This window comes from Aspergillus sclerotioniger (assembly GCF_003184525.1).
Source record: "Aspergillus sclerotioniger CBS 115572 chromosome Unknown BO94scaffold_7, whole genome shotgun sequence".
Lineage (NCBI taxonomy): Eukaryota > Fungi > Ascomycota > Eurotiomycetes > Eurotiales > Aspergillaceae > Aspergillus > Aspergillus sclerotioniger.
This window is the reverse complement of record NW_020290997.1, coordinates 478,289-498,194: the sequence shown is the minus strand read 5'-3', so window position 1 is coordinate 498,194 and position 19,906 is coordinate 478,289. Positions and strand designations below refer to the sequence as shown.

The 19,906-nt window shown below is 49.7% G+C and overlaps 7 protein-coding genes and 1 non-coding gene across 8 annotated transcripts; 6 read left to right on the top strand and 2 right to left on the bottom strand.

Annotated features, from left to right (window-relative positions):
• Positions 1–13: 13 nt before the first annotated feature.
• BO94DRAFT_t110 lies at positions 14–87 on the top strand. The gene has a single exon. It is a non-coding gene; the product is annotated as a tRNA-Val (tRNA).
• Positions 88–1,111: 1,024 nt separating this feature from the next.
• Positions 1,112–2,187, top strand: BO94DRAFT_615962 (3-methyl-2-oxobutanoate hydroxymethyltransferase; the record flags this gene model as incomplete). The annotated part of the gene is made up of 5 exons (XM_025616784.1): positions 1,112–1,468; positions 1,534–1,692; positions 1,755–1,940; positions 1,994–2,026; positions 2,047–2,187. The coding sequence occupies 5 exons, from the start codon at positions 1,112–1,114 to the stop codon at positions 2,185–2,187; spliced, it is 876 nt and encodes a 291-aa protein (XP_025469876.1).
• Positions 2,188–2,872: 685 nt separating this feature from the next.
• BO94DRAFT_461055 (uncharacterized protein) lies at positions 2,873–3,499 on the top strand (the record flags this gene model as incomplete). The annotated part of the gene is made up of 2 exons (XM_025607909.1): positions 2,873–3,103; positions 3,155–3,499. 2 exons carry the CDS (start codon positions 2,873–2,875, stop codon positions 3,497–3,499), a joined length of 576 nt encoding a protein of 191 aa, XP_025469875.1.
• Positions 3,500–3,850: 351 nt separating this feature from the next.
• Positions 3,851–4,438, bottom strand: BO94DRAFT_615957 (YjgF-like protein). The gene is made up of 2 exons (XM_025616783.1): positions 4,051–4,438; positions 3,851–3,983 (listed from the first exon to the last, which is right to left on the bottom strand). Exons 1-2 carry the CDS (start codon positions 4,363–4,365, stop codon positions 3,909–3,911), a joined length of 390 nt encoding a protein of 129 aa, XP_025469874.1. The 5' UTR covers positions 4,366–4,438; the 3' UTR covers positions 3,851–3,908.
• A 1,451-nt stretch (positions 4,439–5,889) lies between these two features.
• On the top strand, positions 5,890–6,699 carry BO94DRAFT_583353 (uncharacterized protein; the record flags this gene model as incomplete). The annotated part of the gene is made up of 2 exons (XM_025615553.1): positions 5,890–6,380; positions 6,552–6,699. 2 exons carry the CDS (start codon positions 5,890–5,892, stop codon positions 6,697–6,699), a joined length of 639 nt encoding a protein of 212 aa, XP_025469873.1.
• A 531-nt stretch (positions 6,700–7,230) lies between these two features.
• BO94DRAFT_583352 (spore-wall fungal hydrophobin dewA) lies at positions 7,231–7,715 on the bottom strand (the record flags this gene model as incomplete). The annotated part of the gene is made up of 3 exons (XM_025615552.1): positions 7,231–7,260; positions 7,314–7,369; positions 7,445–7,715. The coding sequence occupies 3 exons, from the start codon at positions 7,713–7,715 to the stop codon at positions 7,231–7,233; spliced, it is 357 nt and encodes a 118-aa protein (XP_025469872.1).
• Positions 7,716–9,431: 1,716 nt separating this feature from the next.
• Positions 9,432–9,830, top strand: BO94DRAFT_421010 (uncharacterized protein; the record flags this gene model as incomplete). Its single annotated transcript, XM_025607403.1, has 2 exons — positions 9,432–9,648; positions 9,757–9,830. Coding segments are annotated over 2 exons (291 nt in total), but the record flags the coding sequence as incomplete, so codon positions are not given.
• Positions 9,831–11,864: 2,034 nt separating this feature from the next.
• BO94DRAFT_622291 (nitric oxide synthase) lies at positions 11,865–15,287 on the top strand (the record flags this gene model as incomplete). The annotated part of the gene is made up of 5 exons (XM_025617068.1): positions 11,865–12,420; positions 12,474–12,550; positions 12,606–12,919; positions 12,969–13,476; positions 13,539–15,287. The coding sequence occupies 5 exons, from the start codon at positions 11,865–11,867 to the stop codon at positions 15,192–15,194; spliced, it is 3,111 nt and encodes a 1,036-aa protein (XP_025469870.1). The 3' UTR covers positions 15,195–15,287.
• Between the last annotated feature and the right edge of the window lie 4,619 nt (positions 15,288–19,906).

The window sequence follows — 19,906 nt, the reverse complement described above, 5'->3', positions numbered from 1 at the left end:
TTTCATAGCAAGTGGCCGGATGGTGTAGTTGGTTATCACGTATCGTTAACACCGATAAGGTCCTGGGATCGAGCCCCAGTCTGGTCATTCTTTTTTTCTTGTCTATTTTTTGCCCGCTCCACTAGCCCGCCGATAGCCCATTAGTCTGCGGCTACTGGACTTTTTACTGTCGACCCTATCCAAGTGCCTGTCAACAGATGCCTTCATCCTCAGTATAAGTATTTGTCTTTTGCTGCGAATGATGATGGATCTGCCTGGAGTAGTGCTAGTGGGATTACTGGCATCAGATGGGTCAGTTTAGATTCTTATAGCACTCAATGATCTCCGTGATCCTCTCCTGAGATATATATCTTGATCTTCTGTCGAGTACTGCACCCGATCGTTTGGGTAATTCGAGGATACCACAATCATGAAGATAAAGAAATCGTTGGTAAGTCAATTTTCAGTTGTATTGTAGATTTGAGACAATCCCGGAAACAAATGAATTATTCTTAGTAACTTCATGTTTTACCCCTCTCGAGCCCTCCGAGATCAGTGTTAATTCCAACTCTAAGACAACCCGACCCGCTGCCCGTCTGTTTATCTCCCGGATCTACGTCGGACTGGAAGGTGGGTGAAAAGGATGGGATTCCTTTGTCAGAGCATCTGGGATTATAGTGCCATAATAGCCTGGAAACTTTCGAATTAGGGTGTACACCCCAAGTTATCATGCCTTGACAGTCCCAGTCACCAGGTACAACCTCTACCTAAACCAGGTACCGTATTACAAACAAACATACTTTAGATAGAGCTCTCACATCCGCCCTAACAGATCCGTCCGTTTCAAAAGCAAATACAACCCCCAACTGGACGTTGCTCAATATTATCACCATTCATCCAAAAAACAACAATCACATCCCACCCAAACCAATCAGAATAGCTAAGCCAAAACCCTTTCCTTTCAAGCCCATAATGTTACTGAAAGTGACCAAAAAGCACTGTCCCACAGCTGTCCCTCACAGGGCGCGTAATACACAAAAATACGCAGGATACACCAGAACGCAACTTTTCAGCCCCCCCTTCCCTCCCTCCGAGAACCCAACAAAACCCCCTCTCACTCCCTCATCTCAAAATGCCCCTCGTCTTACCCCGATCCCTCCCCTCTCCACCCCGATACCGACCCCAAACCTTCATCCGGTGGAGTTCACACTCCGCCCCCCAACAACCTACTACCCACACCAACACCCGGAAAAAAGTAACCATTCACACGCCGCAGAACCTATACCGGAGAAACGAGCCCATCACGATTCTCACAGCCCATGACTTTCTGAGTGGACTCGTGGCAGATGCAGCGGGGATAGAAGTGGTCTTGATAGGAGATAGTCTATCAATGGTGGCATTGGGAATGAAAGATACGACTATGGTCACGATGGACGAGATGTCATTGCGCTATCGGAGCGAGAGTCGGGCAGTTAAGAGAGCATCTTTGGTGGGTTTGGATTTCTTGCATGCTTTTTGTATTTGATATATTAGACTGATGTTTAGCGTGAACAGATAGCAGATCTATTAATGGGGTCTTACGAGGTTTCTCCGTCCGAGGCAGTCGAATCTACAATCCAAATGGTCAAGCAAGGTCGTGTGAATACTATTAAACTCGAAGGCGGAGCCGAACTAGCACCAACCATCAAACGCATCGTCGATGCCGGAATCCCTGTCATGGCGCATATCGGACTGACACCCCAGCGACAGCATTTCTGGGTGGATTCAGGGTGCAGGGGAAAACTGCGGCTGGGGCGGTTAAAGTGCTGCGTGATGCTATGGCGGTTCAAGAGGCCGGGGCGTTTATGATTCTGGTGGAGGCGATGCCGGCGGAGGTTGCTGCTATTGTGTCGAAGCGATTTCGGGTTCCGACGATTGGCATTGGGTCTGGGAATGGGTGCTCGGGACAGGTGTTGGTCCAGGTAGATATGTTGGGGATTTTTTGCCGGGGAGGTTTGTGCCGAGGTTTGTGAAGAGGTTTGTGAAGAGGTTTGCGGATGTGTGGGGGGTGGCGGTTGGGGGGGTGAGGAGTTCAAGAGGGAGGTTAAGGGGGGTGTGTTTCCGGGGGCGGAGTTTGGGTATGGGATTGGGGAGGAGGAGAGGGTGAGGTTTGAGGAGGTTGTTGGGGGTGGTAGTAGTGCTTTGGAGGATGGGGAGCCTGCGGTGTAGATGGGGTGTGTTGTGATATCTTGGAACTGGTGTTGTGTATAATGTTGCAGCTGAAGGGGGTACGAGGTTTGGTATGTCGTGTGATTGAGGCTTTCAACTCAGCTGACAGGAACTGACACTTGGCAGACTGGCATGAGAGACTTCATTCCATAAATGAATTGACTTGGCAGACAATAAGCATAGTATCCATAGGTCAGTATGACAGGTGATTGTACCACACCTGATGTAATCTTGGCACCAGCCATTGCATATTGTAAGTAACACAAAGCTGTCCTTTAGGGCTAGATTCAGTTGCATCACAATGACATCCACCATTTACAATGTATGGTTTATTTGATCTCTTTCGGCATTTCTGCTATATTCCGGGGAAGTTGTGAATATACTTCCCTTCCCGCAATGCGTCATCATGACCCATACCCTTACCATTGGAACGCATTCCACCCCATAAATGATGCATCCAATAGAACCCCCTATTTTAATAATACGTGCCTGTCGTCACGATGAATGAGCCAAGTATCGCACACCCTGAAACCAATGTATAAAATGCACGATTTCAACCCAACTGGAATAGTCCAAGCCACTACACACCTCTCAATATAACATGTTCCATCACATCCGCCCCATCATCCCCCGCCAACTGGTATCCTCAATCCCAAAACGAGCCCTCCATCGCACCCCCATCACAATGTCCGGAATCATCGACACCATCAAGCACGACCACCGCGAGATCGAATCCTACTACAACCAGATTCTCCAGGCTTCCAATGCCGACGAACAAACCCGCTACCAGAACCAATTCACCTGGGAACTGGCCCGACATTCCATCGCCGAAGAACTAGTCGTGTATCCAGCCATTGAGCGATATATCACCGGGGGTGACGTTATCGCAAACAAAGACCGCCAGGAACATCAAAAGGTACTCACCCGACACCCAAACCCATCCATCTCTTAGCTAATCAATCAACAGGTCAAAGAGCAATTGAAGAAGTTCCAAAACATGAAGCCAGACGACCCCGAATTTCTCCCTACCGTCAAGGCCCTCATGAGCGATCTCGCTCAGCACATCAAGGAGGAGGAAACGGAGGATTTACCCCAGCTTGAGGCAGCTATTTCCCCCGAGGATAGCGAAAGCTATGCGAAGTCTTTTGCCCGTACGAAGATTTTCGTTCCGTCGCGCTCGCATCCCAGTGCACCGGATAAGCCGCCATATGAGACTGCCATCGGGCTGTTGACTGCGCCCATTGATCATTTGGCGGATTTGTTTCGCAAGTGGCCGCATAATACGACCATGCCGAATCCTTCTACTAAGTAGGGGGGAGAGGGTTTGGATTGGGGTGTAAGATTGGTGGAAGTGTTTACTGGGCGGGTTTGTTTGTTCCGTGGATTGGGTAAGGGGGTGTTCTGGGATGTGTATATTATAATGTTTTTATATCTCTTTCATGTATTTGTTTAAAGCCAATGCAACATTAGGATAGTGTGCAAGTATCTTGGTACCTTTCTCTTACTCATTACAGTTGCGGATCCTTAGGTGAAACTGTTCAATCTTTTAGTAAACACACTAACTAGCACAATGCCATAGCCCCACAATCTATATACTGAGACCTAACTTAGAAATGGTTACAATACCCAAGGAACATGCTCTAAAATAGTATATACAATAGAAGCCCAACCCACAGACCCATCCAACCATCTTCTCCAAACATTTCCTTCCTTACACCTCATCACAACGCAGCAACCATCTCCACCTCAAGTTCCGCATCAAGCGGCAGCTTCGCTACCGACACGCACGTGCGTGACTAGTATAGTAAATAGGAATTAGTCGACACCCGACGCGTACTGCTATGCTAAAGACAAACGACATACCGGCTTAGGTTCAACATCCGCAAAAACATCCGCATACGCTCTATTAAGCTCCGAGTAATACTCCATGCTCGACAAAAAAATAGTGACTTTGACTGCTTTCTCCAAACCGCTGCCCGCGGCCTTCAGAACGGCTTCTAGGTTTCTGAAGGCCTTGACTGCGCGGTCGTATGTTCCACCAGTGACAAATTGGCCCGTTTCGTGGTCGATGCCGAGCGAGCCAGAGGTGAATACCAGTCCACCCGAGATGATGGCTTGGGAGAGGAGGGGACCGCCCTTTGGGGCCTCGTTGGTAGTGACGGCAGTTCGGGAAGACATTTTGTGGTTGAAATAAAGGGGCGATGAGAATCAGTGGGATTAATTAGATGTTGGAGTTGGCAGTTTCTTGTTAATTATATAGTTTGGGTATTGACTGCATCGGAAACACCTACCACGCTTGAAGGAATCTAATCGGATAGATAAGATCAAAGTGGGAAATAAGGCAAGTGGGGTCTATCCTGGCCGATAGCCAATCTCATTCTTGGCAGGTCTCGGCATGGGTTTCTCGGAAAGTGGATTCTCCACAGGATGGACTTGCCCGGGATGGAGAACGGAGAAACCACGACAGGATCCGTGCGCGTATTATTTTTCTCCGGTTGATGGCGATCGATTGAGTTGGATTTACGCTAGCCTTGTGGGAGTTGGGGAAATCGCCAACCTCAAAAAAGCCATTCTCCCGAATGATGTGATCCACCCAGTTTACGTTCAGATTAAAGCTTTGTAACTGACAATAACTTCCCAATAGTATCGCCTATCCTTCCAGTCTCGGAATCATCAGTTTGAAACCCTTGGTCTTTAAGTGCTTGGCGACTATTTCCAGGTACCAATGATGGCCATACTCAACACTGCAGCAAATATCTTCGAGCAGAAACGTGTGATTTTACGGCATCAGGAATCCGGATTGGAAAGATATGTACAGAAGACAAATTGTCCGCACAGATATCTCTATGTCGGGCTAGTGAAGCCAGACAGGTTCTCTCCTGTTCATCATCATCGTCTAAGTGGATTTGTAAGCATTTGTAGTCCCTTGGCTCGTTCCATGGGTCTGTAGGGGTTTTTACATGCCTCTGGGGATCTTCGGGAGATCGTAGGTTCTTGCCTTCCGAAGGTGAAGTAATGGTTAGTGTTGGGATCCCCGATGGGCTCCCACGCCGGTAGGCAACGTAGGGTCACGTGACGCTCCTCCCTACACCGCTAGTTAGTCCATATAGATGGCCTACGAGGCCCCTAGCTAGATCATCATCCATCTCATTCTACACGGTTGAATCGCCTTAGTAGCCATTCCAACAGTTAGTATGGCTTTCTGATGGGCCTATTTACGCGGATTGTACCCTATTCCACGCGGCATCTTTCACCCCTGGTATCTTGCCTTCGTCAAACATGAGATACCCAAAACACTGCAGTGGACCCGTTACGTTAAGTCGCTGTAGTAATGGCTGGATCTTTTGATCCATGCTTGGCAATCCAATGAGATAGTAAGGCCGCTATTTTAAGGAAAGATGCTGGGTAGGCCGGGTACCACCCGTGTAATAATAACCAGGGCATCTGCCAAGTATCTCAACTCCTCCTCTCAGACTATTTAAACACCTTGGATCCTCCACAAAACAATCAAATATCAAATACCACCAGTCTAACACGCAAAAAGACTGCAATGAGAATGGCAACCTTTAGCAATGACGGCCACGGTCCACTTCGGGTCCCTGGCTTCGGCTCCATCCCCCTGGACTTTGAAACCCCCAGGAGCGCCGATTTGCCCATGGATTGGTCGAATATCGTCACTCACCTCGATTGACCAAGCGCGAGATGGCCATGCTCCGACTGATGCAATATGTCACCGAGCACCCTGGGTGGGATCGCGCGATACTGGACTGCGATGAAGCCCAACTAGCGCAGTGGCACCAGGACGCCACAGAAGGACCAGAAGGCTTTCTCATCAGTTCTGCTGTATGGAATTGGTGTCTCGAGGAACTGCGAGACAAAGTGGAGATGTGGCAGAAAACGCAGCGTCTGTTGGTGTTTGACAGCTCCTCAACCTTGTGTCAAGCCAAGGTGTCAGGACTGGAGGGAATCAAAGAGGAGGTGGCACAACTGGGATCACAGCCAAACCACGATACCCCCCTTGTGGATCCGTCGTTGTTTCCCTTGATGTATGACCGGTCCCCTGTCTTAGTCCACGGCGGACGGGTTTCCCTGGAGAATCTATGGGGCCTGGCTGGAGAAGTCGCCGGAGTGTTACCGCCTCATCCGCTCGATCTAATGGGAAGACGGCGCATTTCTCTTTCCCGGAGGCCTGTGTATGGAGGAGGACCGGAGAGCTGTTGGTCCAACCGCTTCCAGTGGCTTTTTCGCAGATCATTCATTCTCACCCACAAAGTAGGGAGTAGGACTGGGAAACGTAACGCTGGGAGAGGATCCCGACCAACCCCTGCAATGCGATACCACAAACTAATTACTAGAACGTACAGAGGGTACAAAAAGAAGGCGCAGGCGTATTGGGGTAAAAGAGACCTGAACCTGGTTGACTCAAGACGCGTAATATCACCATACCGCAAATACATCGCACATTTCCCCGGTGTATTTTCGGATATCGGCCTCTGCTTTCACGAGTCATGACACTGACAGGGATAGATTGACAAATCGAGCCGGTTGACATTTCTAGACCCGTGCCTGGAATGGGGATCCGATAGTTGCACAACGCTCAAACTTTATTGAAGCGACAGGTGACAATCTGCGGTGTTCCTGTCAGTCTCCTCCAACGCTAGACGCCCCCTTGCTTTGCTAGCTACGCACTAACCAAGTCATATCATCAGCGCTTCAACCAATCACTGCCGAATCATGATTCAAAATAAGAGTATGATCTGGGTTAGCGTGGAGATGCCCTGTGCAGAATCACAAACTAGCTTGGGGGAAGTGTGGTGCGGACAATAGACAATGCCATTTGTTCCAATTTTCTAAACTAAATCTACTCTAACTCCAAGACTCAAAGTACAGCTGTTGACCAAGATCCATGAGGCTTGAAGTCATTGCCGAAATCCATCGATGGTTGCAGGATGATGTGGAAGCCCGTGAAACGTGGCCGAGTGCGTTCCGATAGTGTTACATTGGCTTTGGCGGCAGGGGCCAGGGCCACTGAGGTGAGCCACTCTAGTTGTCACTGAGGTCAAGGGCCGCGCACTTGGAAGGTCTTAGTTAGCAGGTGCTTGGCTTTTTATCAAGGGCGCACTCACGTTTCCGTTGGGGCAGCAAGCAATGGTGTTCTTGCAGTAGGAACTCTTGTCGTCGTCTCCCTTTTCGAAGAAGGGTAGGAGGTGTTGTTAAGTTTTGCTTGCTGGCTGTAATAGGAGTGAATGACGCTTACAAAGGAGGTCGAGGTCCTTAATGAGCGAGGTGCTAGCACAGGAGGTGTTCTCGCCATCAATCAAGGTCTTGAGGACGAGACTCTTTCCAGCAAGGTTGTTCAGGATGCCATCGGTCTTCTCCGTGTTGGTGGGGTTGCAGCAGTAGATATCGCCAGTCGAGCACTGACCCTTGGCATCATCAATGGAGAGCTTCTGCTGGGTGCGTGCAACCGCGGGAACAGCGGCGGCGGTCATGGCAAAGCCAACGATAGCAGCAATGGTGAACTTCATTTTGAGAAAGGTTGGAAGCTTCAAACAAATGTTTGTAGATTGAGAGTGTTGAGATGGAGAGATATGCTTCAAATGAAGTGAATTCTTGATGATGATGAAAGGTATCTTAAGCAGAGGATTTGAACGACGTTTTATAACTTCAGGTGGAGACTTAGACCTCTCCTTGGATGTTCAAATCTGTTCCTGATTTACGTAGGTCTCCACAGCCTTGCAAGCGATGGAATTTGTTCTGAGACAATTCCTTGACCGTCTCATACCACCTGTTGACGATCAGCTCTGCTGATGCTCGCATCTTGGAAGCGATGATGATCATCCCAAAGATAGGATTATGTGCTATGGAGTTTGGGTGGGAATGTACTTGCATGCCTAGGCGCAAACAGCTGAGCTTCTATTCTCAAAATTCAGTGACACCGCAAGATACCGCTCTTGATTCTAATCGAGGATAATCATGCAACCTTAGCCGTCATCAATAGATATGTCTAAATCGGTGTGTTATATGAGAACCTACTCTCTGTGCTTGCTATAGGATGGTGGGTTACCCAGTGCTAACGGGTACCTGCTTTCATTACGGCAGGCTTAGGGCCAAGTTGTGGGCACGTACATGGGGCTTCGATGATCTACCCCACCGGATTTAGTTGGCTGCAATGGTAAATCGCAGCATGAGACCTGAGTCCTCCAATCTAGAGTTCTGTTTGCATACCTGCCCTCGTTCACCAAGGAAAAAGTCGATAGCCCTTTCAAGGCATTTCCAAGGTCCAGTAAACAGGGTACACGGATTACAGGAGCATCGTAACTGGCCTATAGAGATAGCTATACCAGCATTGCTTGATCACCCCTTCGTAGCTTGATACTCAGATAAGCTAATATGAAATTACAATTCCTTGCTACTTCTGTGATTTGCGTTCTTTCATTTCTGAACAGGGATTGAACGCTCCTTGGTACCCAGTGAATGGCACTTGTCCCTAGGTTTCTTTGTCTTCGAATAGCCCATTTCTAGCAATGGTAAACGTAGATCAAATTTCCTCCCCATTGCCCTGGCCAGAGCAAAACCTTCCATTCCATCCCATCCATTCACACTAAGTAAAGCCCGAGCGACTTCCCCGAACCCAGTATCCTCCATTCCTCCTCTTGAGAGTCCCTGTTTCTCCCTTCAGAGGAACTATCACTCGATCACACACTATTCCGCGACCAAATACCACATTCTCTCAGGGGATGAAAGCATGAAGCCCTATCCCAGTCTAAGCACTGATACCCGGAGAATTAGGTATATACCAATACCTACTTGTTCTCTTTTCTTCTCCAGAGCTTCCCTGGGCTGCGAGTTGTGGTATACTTCCCAACTCCAATAGCTCGTCGCTTTTCTTCTTCCCATCCACAAGGACACGACGAAGTCTACATGACTTGCGTTTAGCAGACGGGTATACTTCATTGTGACTTTGTGGCCGGGATGTAGGGGAAGATGATGTGGGGTTGGGCGTATTTTCAAGAACAGTAGCACAGTGAAGCTCATGATGTTGGGCTTCTTGTGCTATCTAGATGGAATAATTAGTGGCAAAAGGTTATATGTTGTTCACATTATAGTAACACCACCCCCCAACACCACCTCCCTCATCATCACAACCATCCACTCATCATCCAATCCTCATCCAAAAACCCAAATCCAAAATGCAATTCCTCACCACCATCCTCCCCCTCCTCGCAGCCGCGGCCACCACCGCAACCGCAACCTCCCTCTCCTCCTCCCCCGCATTCATCTCCGCCACCGACAGACAATGCACCACCGGGAACATCTCCTGCTGCAACCCGACCAACAGCGAACAAACCGACGGCATCCTGAACGACCTCCTCGGCCGCGGTCTCGTCAAGACTCTTGTCGATAATGAGGGTTCGGCCTGTGCTTCGGCGGATGTTATTGATGAGTTGGGGCTTTTGTGTATGTATTCCCTTTACCCTTCCCTGTACTTGTACCTCTAAGGAGGGAGGTTTGAGGAAAGAAGTGGAGTAAAGGCTAATGTGTGTGTGATGGGGGTTGGGTAAATAGCTCTGATCAAAGATACCGATAAGGGCCCCGTGTGTCAGAATATCATCGCTTGTTGTCCTGGGGAGGGGTCGACTGTGAGTTTTCCTTTTTTTTTTTTTTCCCTATATGGATTCTTTCTTGGTGGGGGGGAATTCTGGAGGTTGGGGGGTTTGGCTAATACGTTTATGATGTGATAGTGCGTTGCGATTGGTGGCACAGATGGATCTGATTACAGTGAGAGTCAGGGTCAGTAGACACGGTGCTGGCTGTGTTGTGCTGACACCAGCGTACACATCGCTTCTGAGTAAGATTTCTCGTGGTGGTTAGGGGAGATTGTATGGTCAAGAGACATGATCATTGGGAATGGATGTTTGGTTTAGATATTAGTTACGGGGTTCGGTTGTACTACTGGTCCTGGCTAGGTAGTTGGTTAATATAATATTGTGTTTTGGTTAATTTATTTGGGTGATTGTAGCGGGGAAAAGTGAATAAGTTTATATTTCAGGGGCCTCTGTGGTACGAATATGTTTATGGATGGGTAGCAGTTCATTGATGGCTGAATTAGCATGATATTCTGGTCTTTATGAGAAATAGTCTATGGTCAGTGGCTTACTTGTTGATATGTATTTGAATCCAAGTATTTCCTTCAGATACAATGAGAACTGGCAATATCTATCTTACTTCTTATTGGGGACAGAATGAGCCAATCATGAGCTGGAGATCTATAAAGTTCCTTGCCATCAGATGCACAGAGCGTCCGCAATATATCGAAGATGCCGGCAGTAACTCAGTTGGTTTCGCGGGCTAAGCTAATAGTGAGGGGAGAAACCCAGTGCATAGAGAATGGAACCACAACAAAAGAGACATAGTCTTGGCAAATAGCACCGGGAGATGGTGTGAGATGCCTTGAAATTCGATCACTGTCCATCAAGTAAAATACGTAGACATGACACACTAGACAGGATCATCTGACCCAGGGAATCGTTCGCGGTCGGACAGAAGGTCGTTCAGAAAGTACCTAGGTCTAGGCAAGTGAACATCAGCATGGTCCAAACCTAGAGATCAAAAGACCCTGCCGAGACATTGACCGAGATGTCATGGGACAGTGCCGGGCACCCTACAGGGTCTCCAGCTGAAGAACCGGAAAAGGCATGTAATTCGTATGGCGCTATAAATAGATCGATCTGAACTTTGGCATCACCCAGATTATCTGATAGGTGCAATAGCAAATATCTCTTTCATCTTCTCACTGCTGTGATCAAGATGCCAGATAATTCGACTAGGCCAGGTTCATTGTCAACAGAGCCAATGAAAGAGAGTGAATAGTCAGCTGTCGGTGTCAGTGTTGGTGTTGGTTAAGGATTTACCCTTGACAGTTGTGCGCCCGAGTAGTGCTTATCATGTGTGGGGTCCGAGAATAGTGGCCCCTTCGCGAGAGCCAGATATCTAGGGGAAACAGAACACCGCAGGATCATGCCACTGTGGGGGGCCTAAAACCAACAAGCAACATGGGTGAGCCACCAAGTGGACTCAACGTCAACGGCGCGGAGGCCTAGTTGGGCGCCTGGTTGGTTAGTGACTGGGTCCGAAGCCCAGGAACCAAGCCTAGACCATCATCGACTTGAGCCAATCCCCGATTGCTTACCAGCGCTGTGAGGGATAGAATAAACACACAGTGTTGGATTGGCTCATCCTATACATGTCAATGGGAAGGATTCGGTGTTGTCACACTCCCAAGTCATGGCTGATGATTCACTGCATGCCAAAGTCACTGTCACCGACGGTGAGTCGGCAAGAACCGAAGGAACCGCCGCTAAACCTGGTTGAGAATGGTCCATGGGATGGCTCACAGTGGGTCGGGCTTCAACACGACATCGGGCCAGGTAAGCCGGATTCAAGGGCCATTCGGCACACTGAGGCATGCTGCCAAATAGGGAAGGACAGTTGGTTCCATGATGACTCGGCAGTTTTAGGCAGCCGAGCAACACATTCATGTGAATTCACTGCTATAAAGCGCACCTCACCCAGGGAATTGGGTCGCTTCAACAGGAGTGCAAGGCCTTCTTCAATGTTGATCCCTCTTGCACATTGCCAAATTTCAAAAACAGATTATGGGCAGAAGAGTCGACATGCCTTTGACAAGATCCACTCCAAACGCAGAGGCTATGCCGGCATCACGATGCCCGTTCGCAGAGTACGACAAGATCCTCGAGAGAAACCCCATCCTGGCCCCCACCGGCTGCACAGACAAGTTCTGTCAAGCAGGACGACTGGTCCATACCGATGAACCGAAAGTCGGGGAGAACCATCCCATCGAAATTGTGCGGGACGAGGCGTCGGCATTCCTGTGGCAGCTCTGGCAGGATGGCATCTACACGGAAAACCGCTACTCTGAGCGAAAGGAACAGGTGATGGAGGAGATCAATCGGTCGGCCAAGGACAAAATCGTCTGGATCCAAGGGGCCAAAAGAGTCGGCAAAACATCCACCTGGATGCAAACGTCCGAGGAACTCCGATATGGGCTGCAGCTGGCGTGGAGGAATTCCCGCAAGTGCATCATGCGGTCGCGGTATCAAGAGCTGGAGTTGTGCGATCTCCGACATATCCAAACGAGTGTTGAAATGGTGACTGCACTTCTAGAGGAGATAACCAAGTCCTTTAATGACGGCCAAATAAGGCCCACCGGTAGGCAGCTTTCGCCCGGACGGGATAGTGAGTCGAACTAAGGCTTCTTGCAGTGTTTGCCTTCCCGCCTAAATCCGTGGATGGTGAGGGACCCATGTTCTGGAACAAGCAGGTGCTAGGGTTTGCTGCCGTACGTCTCTCCCATCGCATTCTGCCAAAGACAAACCTAACCAGCAGTGACGCAGTATGAACTCGATGACGGCTCAGTCCTCGGTGATCCAAGCAATATCCAGCTGACCAGGGATATGATCGACCTGGGCTGGACACCTCCCTGCCCTAAAACCCGCTGGGATTTACTCCCAATCGTCGCCATGGCAGAAAATGATGCACCGGCAATGGTGGAGCTACCCGATCGTCTACGTCGATTGATAGATATTGAGCATCCTGACTACCCAGGCTTCGGAAAACTGGGTCTCAAGTGGTACCAGTTTCCGGCTTTGAGTCGGTTGGGATTCGATATCGGTGGGGTCCAATACACTGCTGCACCATTCCTCGGATGGTAGTCCTGCCTCCCCGTTCATGGTGAACTTGACTGACATGCCATTCAGGTACATGGATGCAGAGATCGGCGTCCGAAATCTTGCTGACACGTTTCGATACGACTCCTTGCCGGACGTGGCCAAGGTAATTGGTTTCGACATCGATTCATATCGCCAAAGGCAGGAATATTCCGAAGTCCGAGCGATGGAAGATCTCCCCGACTATGAACAGCTTCGCTGGCTGAGCCGGGCCCAGGCAGAGCTAAACTACGCGGTGCGGTGCTCATTCCTCAAGAGGGGTGTCACCTGTGTTGGAACTCTCGCCGCGTCATCGGACTGGTGTCAATATGATGATGATTATGCTGCGAAGAACGGTTACCGGCTGAATTCCGACCCTTACTGGATCTCTCCTCCCCAGGGCTCCATCGTACCAATATGGCACCGAGGGGGCGCGCCCAACTACCAGCCCAAACCGATGATCTGTCGAAATCGCTACGACCCCGTCAAGTGTTGGCAGCGTCGGAAGAGCGCTACCGATGCAGATCCAGTCCGTCTCGTGCGAAAGGAGGAACGCTGGGTAAGCCAATGACTCCAGGTACTATCATTTGTCAGCTAATAGATGGGATTGCCCCGGTATAGGTAACCGAGACCTTGAGTACCTTTGCAGCTGGTTGGTCCAACGGCCATGGCAGCGTAGGGATAGACCACCTGTCACAAGGGCCATCCAACACCGTGCGCATCTGCTACTGCAGCAAGGGGACAACGGCCCGTAATCTAGCCGACAAGCTCCATCGCAGTGTGAAGAAGAAATGTACGAAAGGATTCCGCGTTACATTTACGTCCTTGAATGCCTTGGACCTCCATAAAGTTGATCCATCGGACGTGATACTCGTGGTAGCGTCGACGACAGGCAGCGGCGCCTTCCCATCCAACGGAGAAGAATTTGCAAAGGCCAGGGGCCACATGCTCCGGACTCATACTGCTGACTTTTCGCAGCTTCGAGTATCAGTCTTTGGGGTGGGAGATAGCGCCTATTCGAACTTCAACGCCGCGGCAATAGACGTGTACGACTTCTTCCGGGAACTGGGCGTCTTGCAGATAGCCGGGGGGCTGGTTAAGGCAGATGTAGCGGCCGAGGCACTACCATTACGTCTGTTCAATCGTTGGTTGGAAGCGGTCGAGTCTTCCTTGACGGGGGGGGTTGGCGAGTTGAGGGAGAATCCCGAGGAGGAGTTCATGGCGCAGGCTGTCATGCTCCACCAGTTTGACACAGCCACCCTTCTATCGAAGTCCTCTCCCGCGACCGGGGAGGATGAAAGACTTATCGTCATGACTCTTAAAGGCGTCGAATATGGTGAGATGAAACACTTGCGGCTTCTACCGACGAATTCCTCCTCACAGGTAGCTCGGGCAATGGCCGCCCTGGGGATTGCGGATGCACAGAAGTTAGTGCCGTTTTCCGACCCGAAGCTGCGACAATGGACGTACCAAGAGTTCCTTTCTTGTTTTGTGGACTTGGAGGATCGATTCAAGACCCAAAGCTGGACCAATCAACCGAGAAAGGACAACGAAACCGTCATTGAAACATTGGAGCGATGTGCCACAGTGGAAAATCCCTCCCAACTGTCCGAAGCCCTCCGCCTCTCGATTTGTCTCGACCTGCCACTTCTTCGACCACGAGCGTTCTCCGTTGCGTCATCATCTCGATATCTCGGGGACAAGAAGGTCGAGCTCCTGATCAAACCACACCGCCACGGTCGATTCAGCGAGATCTACCTAGCCACTCTCCAGCCTGGAGCGCAGGTCAAATACTCTCTCGTCCCAACTGCACCCGCCGCGGGGTTCCTAGCCGTGCAAACGCCTCTCATCGCCATCACCACTGGCTCCGGATTCGCACCCGTCCGCAGTCTCCTCCAGCACCGCATCCACATCGTACAAACATCCCAGGCGCAGAGCAGCAAGGCTCACCCATTTGAAAATTCCCCGATAAGTCTATTTGCCGGATTCCGGCTCCTCGACGGGGATATCATTCGTTCTACAACATCCCTAGCTGAGAGGCACCGCGTGCTGGATATGTCATGTCTTGTTCCCAGTAACAAGGAGAAAAAGAGGGTCCAGGACTTCCTCTGGCACAAGCGAGATGAAATCCGGAATAAATTGGTGGAGAAGAAGGGCTACGTTTACGTTTGTGGAAGTGCCATTATGACGGAGGGAGTGCTGGCGAAGCTCAGCCAGATTGTCGGGGGAGATGCGAAGCAGCGACTAGGGGACCGGTATGTGGAAGAGGTCTTCTGAAGTGTGCTTCTATCTGGTATGGATTGAATTGGAACGAGGTAGGTGCGTATGATGGGATGGGATGAAACGACTTGGAGATTGCCAGAGAAAATGGGGAATGATTACGGAATCTGTATTTCCCAATTAGCTATGTGCCATGAAACATTGGAACTATGAGTGGTATTAGGCACACCGCAATCTGCATCCCAGTCTCATACGACCGTAGGGTAAATCGTGTAATCCTGGATTGCACAGTCCTGTCCGCTGTTGAGCATGTTGCAGTACGCACTCCTATATGTTTCCAAGGCACCTCGGGTGTCGGGATAAATTGACAGTATGAAACCATGCATCCGGCGCAAGCGAGGGAATTAAAGGATGGAGTGCCGCAGCCACAATACTTGCAGTCTATTGTCAAACCTCGGAGTCCGCGCTAGACAAGATGATGACTAGAGTGTCCAGCTCAAGTTACTGGGCGCTTGGCCGGGGAGACAAGCCAGTCTCGCCGATGTATGGTCATCTCACAGGGAACACGATACCATGAACGATTGCATACGGTGCTCACGTCGATTAGGTAGCATCTCAGCCACCGAAGCCATGCTCTGGGGGGAATTGGTGGAATGCGCCCGCAGTTGAAGTGATAGGGGCTGACTGCCTCTTCTGGACGTATTTGAGGCTTGTGATGAAAGGATGCCTTACTGATCAACCTCTGTACGTCGTGCCAAGTGTCCACCGAGCATAGATACATTGAAAAAGCACAGCTCCGGGAATCGAAGAATGAGATGGAAATCAAACATGGTTAGTCGCGCGTTGGGAGGACAAGATCCCCAGCCTCATATGCGATATACCAACTTCTCCGCACTGACCTTCTCTGCCTTGAGAAACTCCAAACCGTTCAAGATCCCCTCCAACCCCCCTTCGACTCCGACTAACTGCTTCGCGAACATTAAATCTTCTGGTGTTGCCGGGGAATGCTCTTCGTATTTATCAAGAACCTCTCCAAGGGTCGCAATTCAGTCCTTGAAAAGATAAGAAATGAGTTATCGAACCTCAGCCACATGTTCCACTGATCTATCCAGATCAGCCCTGTACCGCGCGACCCGGGCAACATGGAAGCGTGCTGTTGGCGCTAGCTTCATAGCCACGGATAGAATATGTGATCCGTGACCATCCTCGTCCTGAGGATCGGTCGACTCCGGATTGGTATAATCCCTATATTCCCCGAGCTGATTTCTCCGATCCTTATCTTCGAAGAAGGTTGCGCGAGGGTCGTAGCCAGTATCAACAACTGTGACCCCGGGCGATCTGAGTCTTCCATGGACTTGCAATTCCCGATCAGCTTTTTCATCTCGGGCGAGTTCTGAATACTTTTAATCCATTTCTCCGCCCTCATCCTATAGTGAATTGGTTAACCCGCTGCATCCTTATCAGGGGGGGAATTCTAGCCACCCCGGCTTTATTTCATCGTCCGCGCTGCCTTCATTGGGAAGACTGGCTGGCAAACCCCCGACCGCACGTTGGTCTATTTGCAGAAGCCTTGTAGAAGAACGACCACACACATCATGTGCTGAGGATGTAATTAGTGCCTCAGGCAATCAGAATGCCCGGGACAATGATACCCCAGGCATAACACGCATAGTGGCTTCAGGCAGCGGTCTGCAAGGCGGTGGGATTCTGCCAGTTTTGGGGTCACGGCTTTCCCAAACAAGCAGGCGGAAGAAGCGATGCCGGTCTTGGTAATAATACTGAGCCGGGGTGGCTATCTTTGTCACTGGCTTCAAGGTACTGGAACACACTCAAGAACGTTTGGAGTTTGATTCATGGTGTATGAGCAAAAATATACCGAAACTACTCGATGTACAGACCGGACAAAGCCGGGGAATGACCCCCCATTATATAGCCATTCTCCTCCCTCTGATGAAATCGGAATTGGCCTTTATTTTGTAGGCAAGTTCCTTCATATCGATATTTTGTCGGCAGGTTCCTCACAACTACGGCCAACAGGACCCACTCTCCAACCTACCCCAGCCAATCACCGTGTCAGCATGTGCCATCCGTATCATGAGGATGATGACAGTCTGGGGGTTTATCATGAGATTCATTTCGACCAGAAAGCATCGAAACCATTGTTCAGGACGTAGTTGGCAGAGCCGGGGTAGAATAATTGACAAATTCACTGAATGCATGACATGTCCGTATGGGCAGAAGGATATCACAGAGAGTAAACGCCATGGCTATCATGATGAGGTTCCAGAGATCTCTAAAACTTGTCGCCCAGAGCGATGTACGGAGTAGATTCATGAAGACCATTGTTGACCTAGATATCCATGGACGAATCACAAGAAGGCTTGGCGGAATTTCAACCATGGGACGGCGCAGACTAAGCCCAATTAGTTAGATGTCATCTGACTTGTAGCGGAAGTGTTCTCACACATTTGGCACACATTGGAGTCAGGCCGCTGGCCTGCTTTTCCTGACCATTCGCAGATTCTGCCTGCAGGGCAATGCAGAAAGCCTGCAATGCTGCTGGCCCAGATACCCCGCTATGCGCCTGATCCACACCTACTAGATCTACCTGCATCTGGGGTTCTGCCCTTCCTTCAACCCCCATCGATCTGTGAGCACTGGCAGTACTATATTGGTGCGCTGACGTCACAAGTCAGGACCCCACGTAACAGCCTCACCGGGTAGGAATTTGATGGTTTCCTTCACTCCCACTCTCTCCAAGCACCCTTCTAGCTATCTCGCACGCCACATTGGGTCCCGGGTAGACATCTGCATCTACGCTGGGAGCTGCATCAGGATGCCACACAACCTCTGGCCCCTGTGACTGCAAGCCCGCAGCTTTCCTGCAACGAGAGGGGTTAGCACGACCGAACTACTATGCCCGTCACCTGACCATTCTGCGCCTCTTTCTTCCCGACCTCTGGCCTTCCTGCCACCATCTATCTCTCCTTTCCACTCATAATACACCAACCCCTTTTCTGCTTACAAGCCTTACTTCCTGGATTGCTTCACTACTGAATTCCCCATCGCCTTTCAATGCAACGCCCCCTCAGTCCAAGCAACCACGCCCCCGTGGCCCCTGCGCTGTTGACCCTGGAAGGCATCAATGGTTCTACCTGCCACGACGACTTCCGTACCACCCTACCCTGACTCGTCTACCTCTAATCATCATTCCAGGCAGATCGTTTATCTACTCACATCCAGTGTCTCGTGGTTTTAGTATCTACTCCTGGTTCAGTTTGGACGTTAATCAACCTCTTCAAGACGCTCCCCCCTCGAAATCCACATTCTTGCTCAGACCGCGCCTCCAATAATTCTTCGAATCGACATTTCCGTCTACCTATCATGGACAGTGTCTTTGTTGCCGCTAGAGGTCTCGAGTGTTGGGTATAGTCCCCGTGTTATCTTTGCGGTGGTATATACAGTGGCGGGTGGTCGGCAGTGTTGTTAGTGCCGAAGACGAGTGGGTAGGCGTTGGAAGATATCGATGAGTTTGGGGGGATAGGGGGGCCCTGAACCGTCATAGCTGCCACGGGTTCAGGTTCTGTCGCCACAGCGTCATCTTGCAGGCCTTCGGTAGCCAACCTTGCCTCCGTGGTTCCGCGTCTCAAACAACCCCCACCGAGCACCCCCATGTGAAGGCACAGTACGCCATGATCGCTAAAATATGCAGATATCTCCATGTAGAAGGTGTGTTCAGCTCCAATCTGTAAAACGGAGATGCTGTCTCCAGATTAGTCTTCGAGGTATCTGATGCCGTCAGTCCTTCGTAGCCTTCATCAGCCATACTTCTGGGGGACAGTACATTCGAGGTTATGAGTCCCGGTCCATGGTTCAAGCATATGTCGTGCTCCAGATACCTATTGTGGAAGCTTCAATCCTCTACGCTATACTGGATACGAGCAGGCTATATCTGTCTATCCTGGTAGATAAGCGGAGAATGGACATTCAATTGTCGACAAGTTCAGATACCATGCAGTCGATACCTCGTTGGATAAATGTTATAACTACGTATCCTGAAAAGGATTCAGAGACACAGATGGGTGACATTCTTTGAACGTCGACAGCGTCGAGAGGCTATTGCGGCCATCGGGTAAACGCAGGTGCCTTCCCCGGCGTGTCTGCACATCCACTACAACCACATTTGAATTCCATATAACCGAAGAGCACATGAGCCGTGAATAAATCTTTCAAGAACCATCCAAAAGATACTTTTGGAGTTAGCAGCCTGTCGTTGTGACTTCCATGACTCCTGACGTCAAGCAACAGAACAACGGTTCTTCGGATAATCGAATTACCTATCAAGCAAAGTCAAAGCCGTGGTCATCAGCATGCACTATATATTATTACACCTGGATAGGGTTATAAACGTTGCAAATCCCCTTTCCTGGTTGATTTGTTGTTGTATTCCCGGTCAGACTTATAATCCGATCACGATATTGAGGATAACGTCATCTCTATCTGCTGTTTTCTCATACGAGAATTTTACAAGAGTCTCAAATCAAGGATCTAGTTTATTCATCCAGGGCATATTTCACTAACACTTGTATAATTCCAAGAATTATTGACATTTTTAACAAATATAAATCTCCACTCCTTTATCTACTGTTAGATATATCTAACGGCTGAATAATGTATATTTTTCATAGTGTTACGTAATGATCAAGTCAATGGTTTTTGAAAGGAGGTTGCATGCCCTCTAGTTTCTCAAATATCTATATCTATGTTCC

Coding starts and splice junctions, on each gene's coding strand:
- BO94DRAFT_615957 (XM_025616783.1), bottom strand. CDS start 4,365: ATGTCTTCCCGAACTGCCGTCACTACCAACGAGGCCCCAAAGGGCGGT. Junction 3,984..4,050: donor CGGATGTTGAACCTAAGCCG/GTATGTCGTTTG, acceptor TTACTATACTAG/TCACGCACGTGCGTGTCGGT.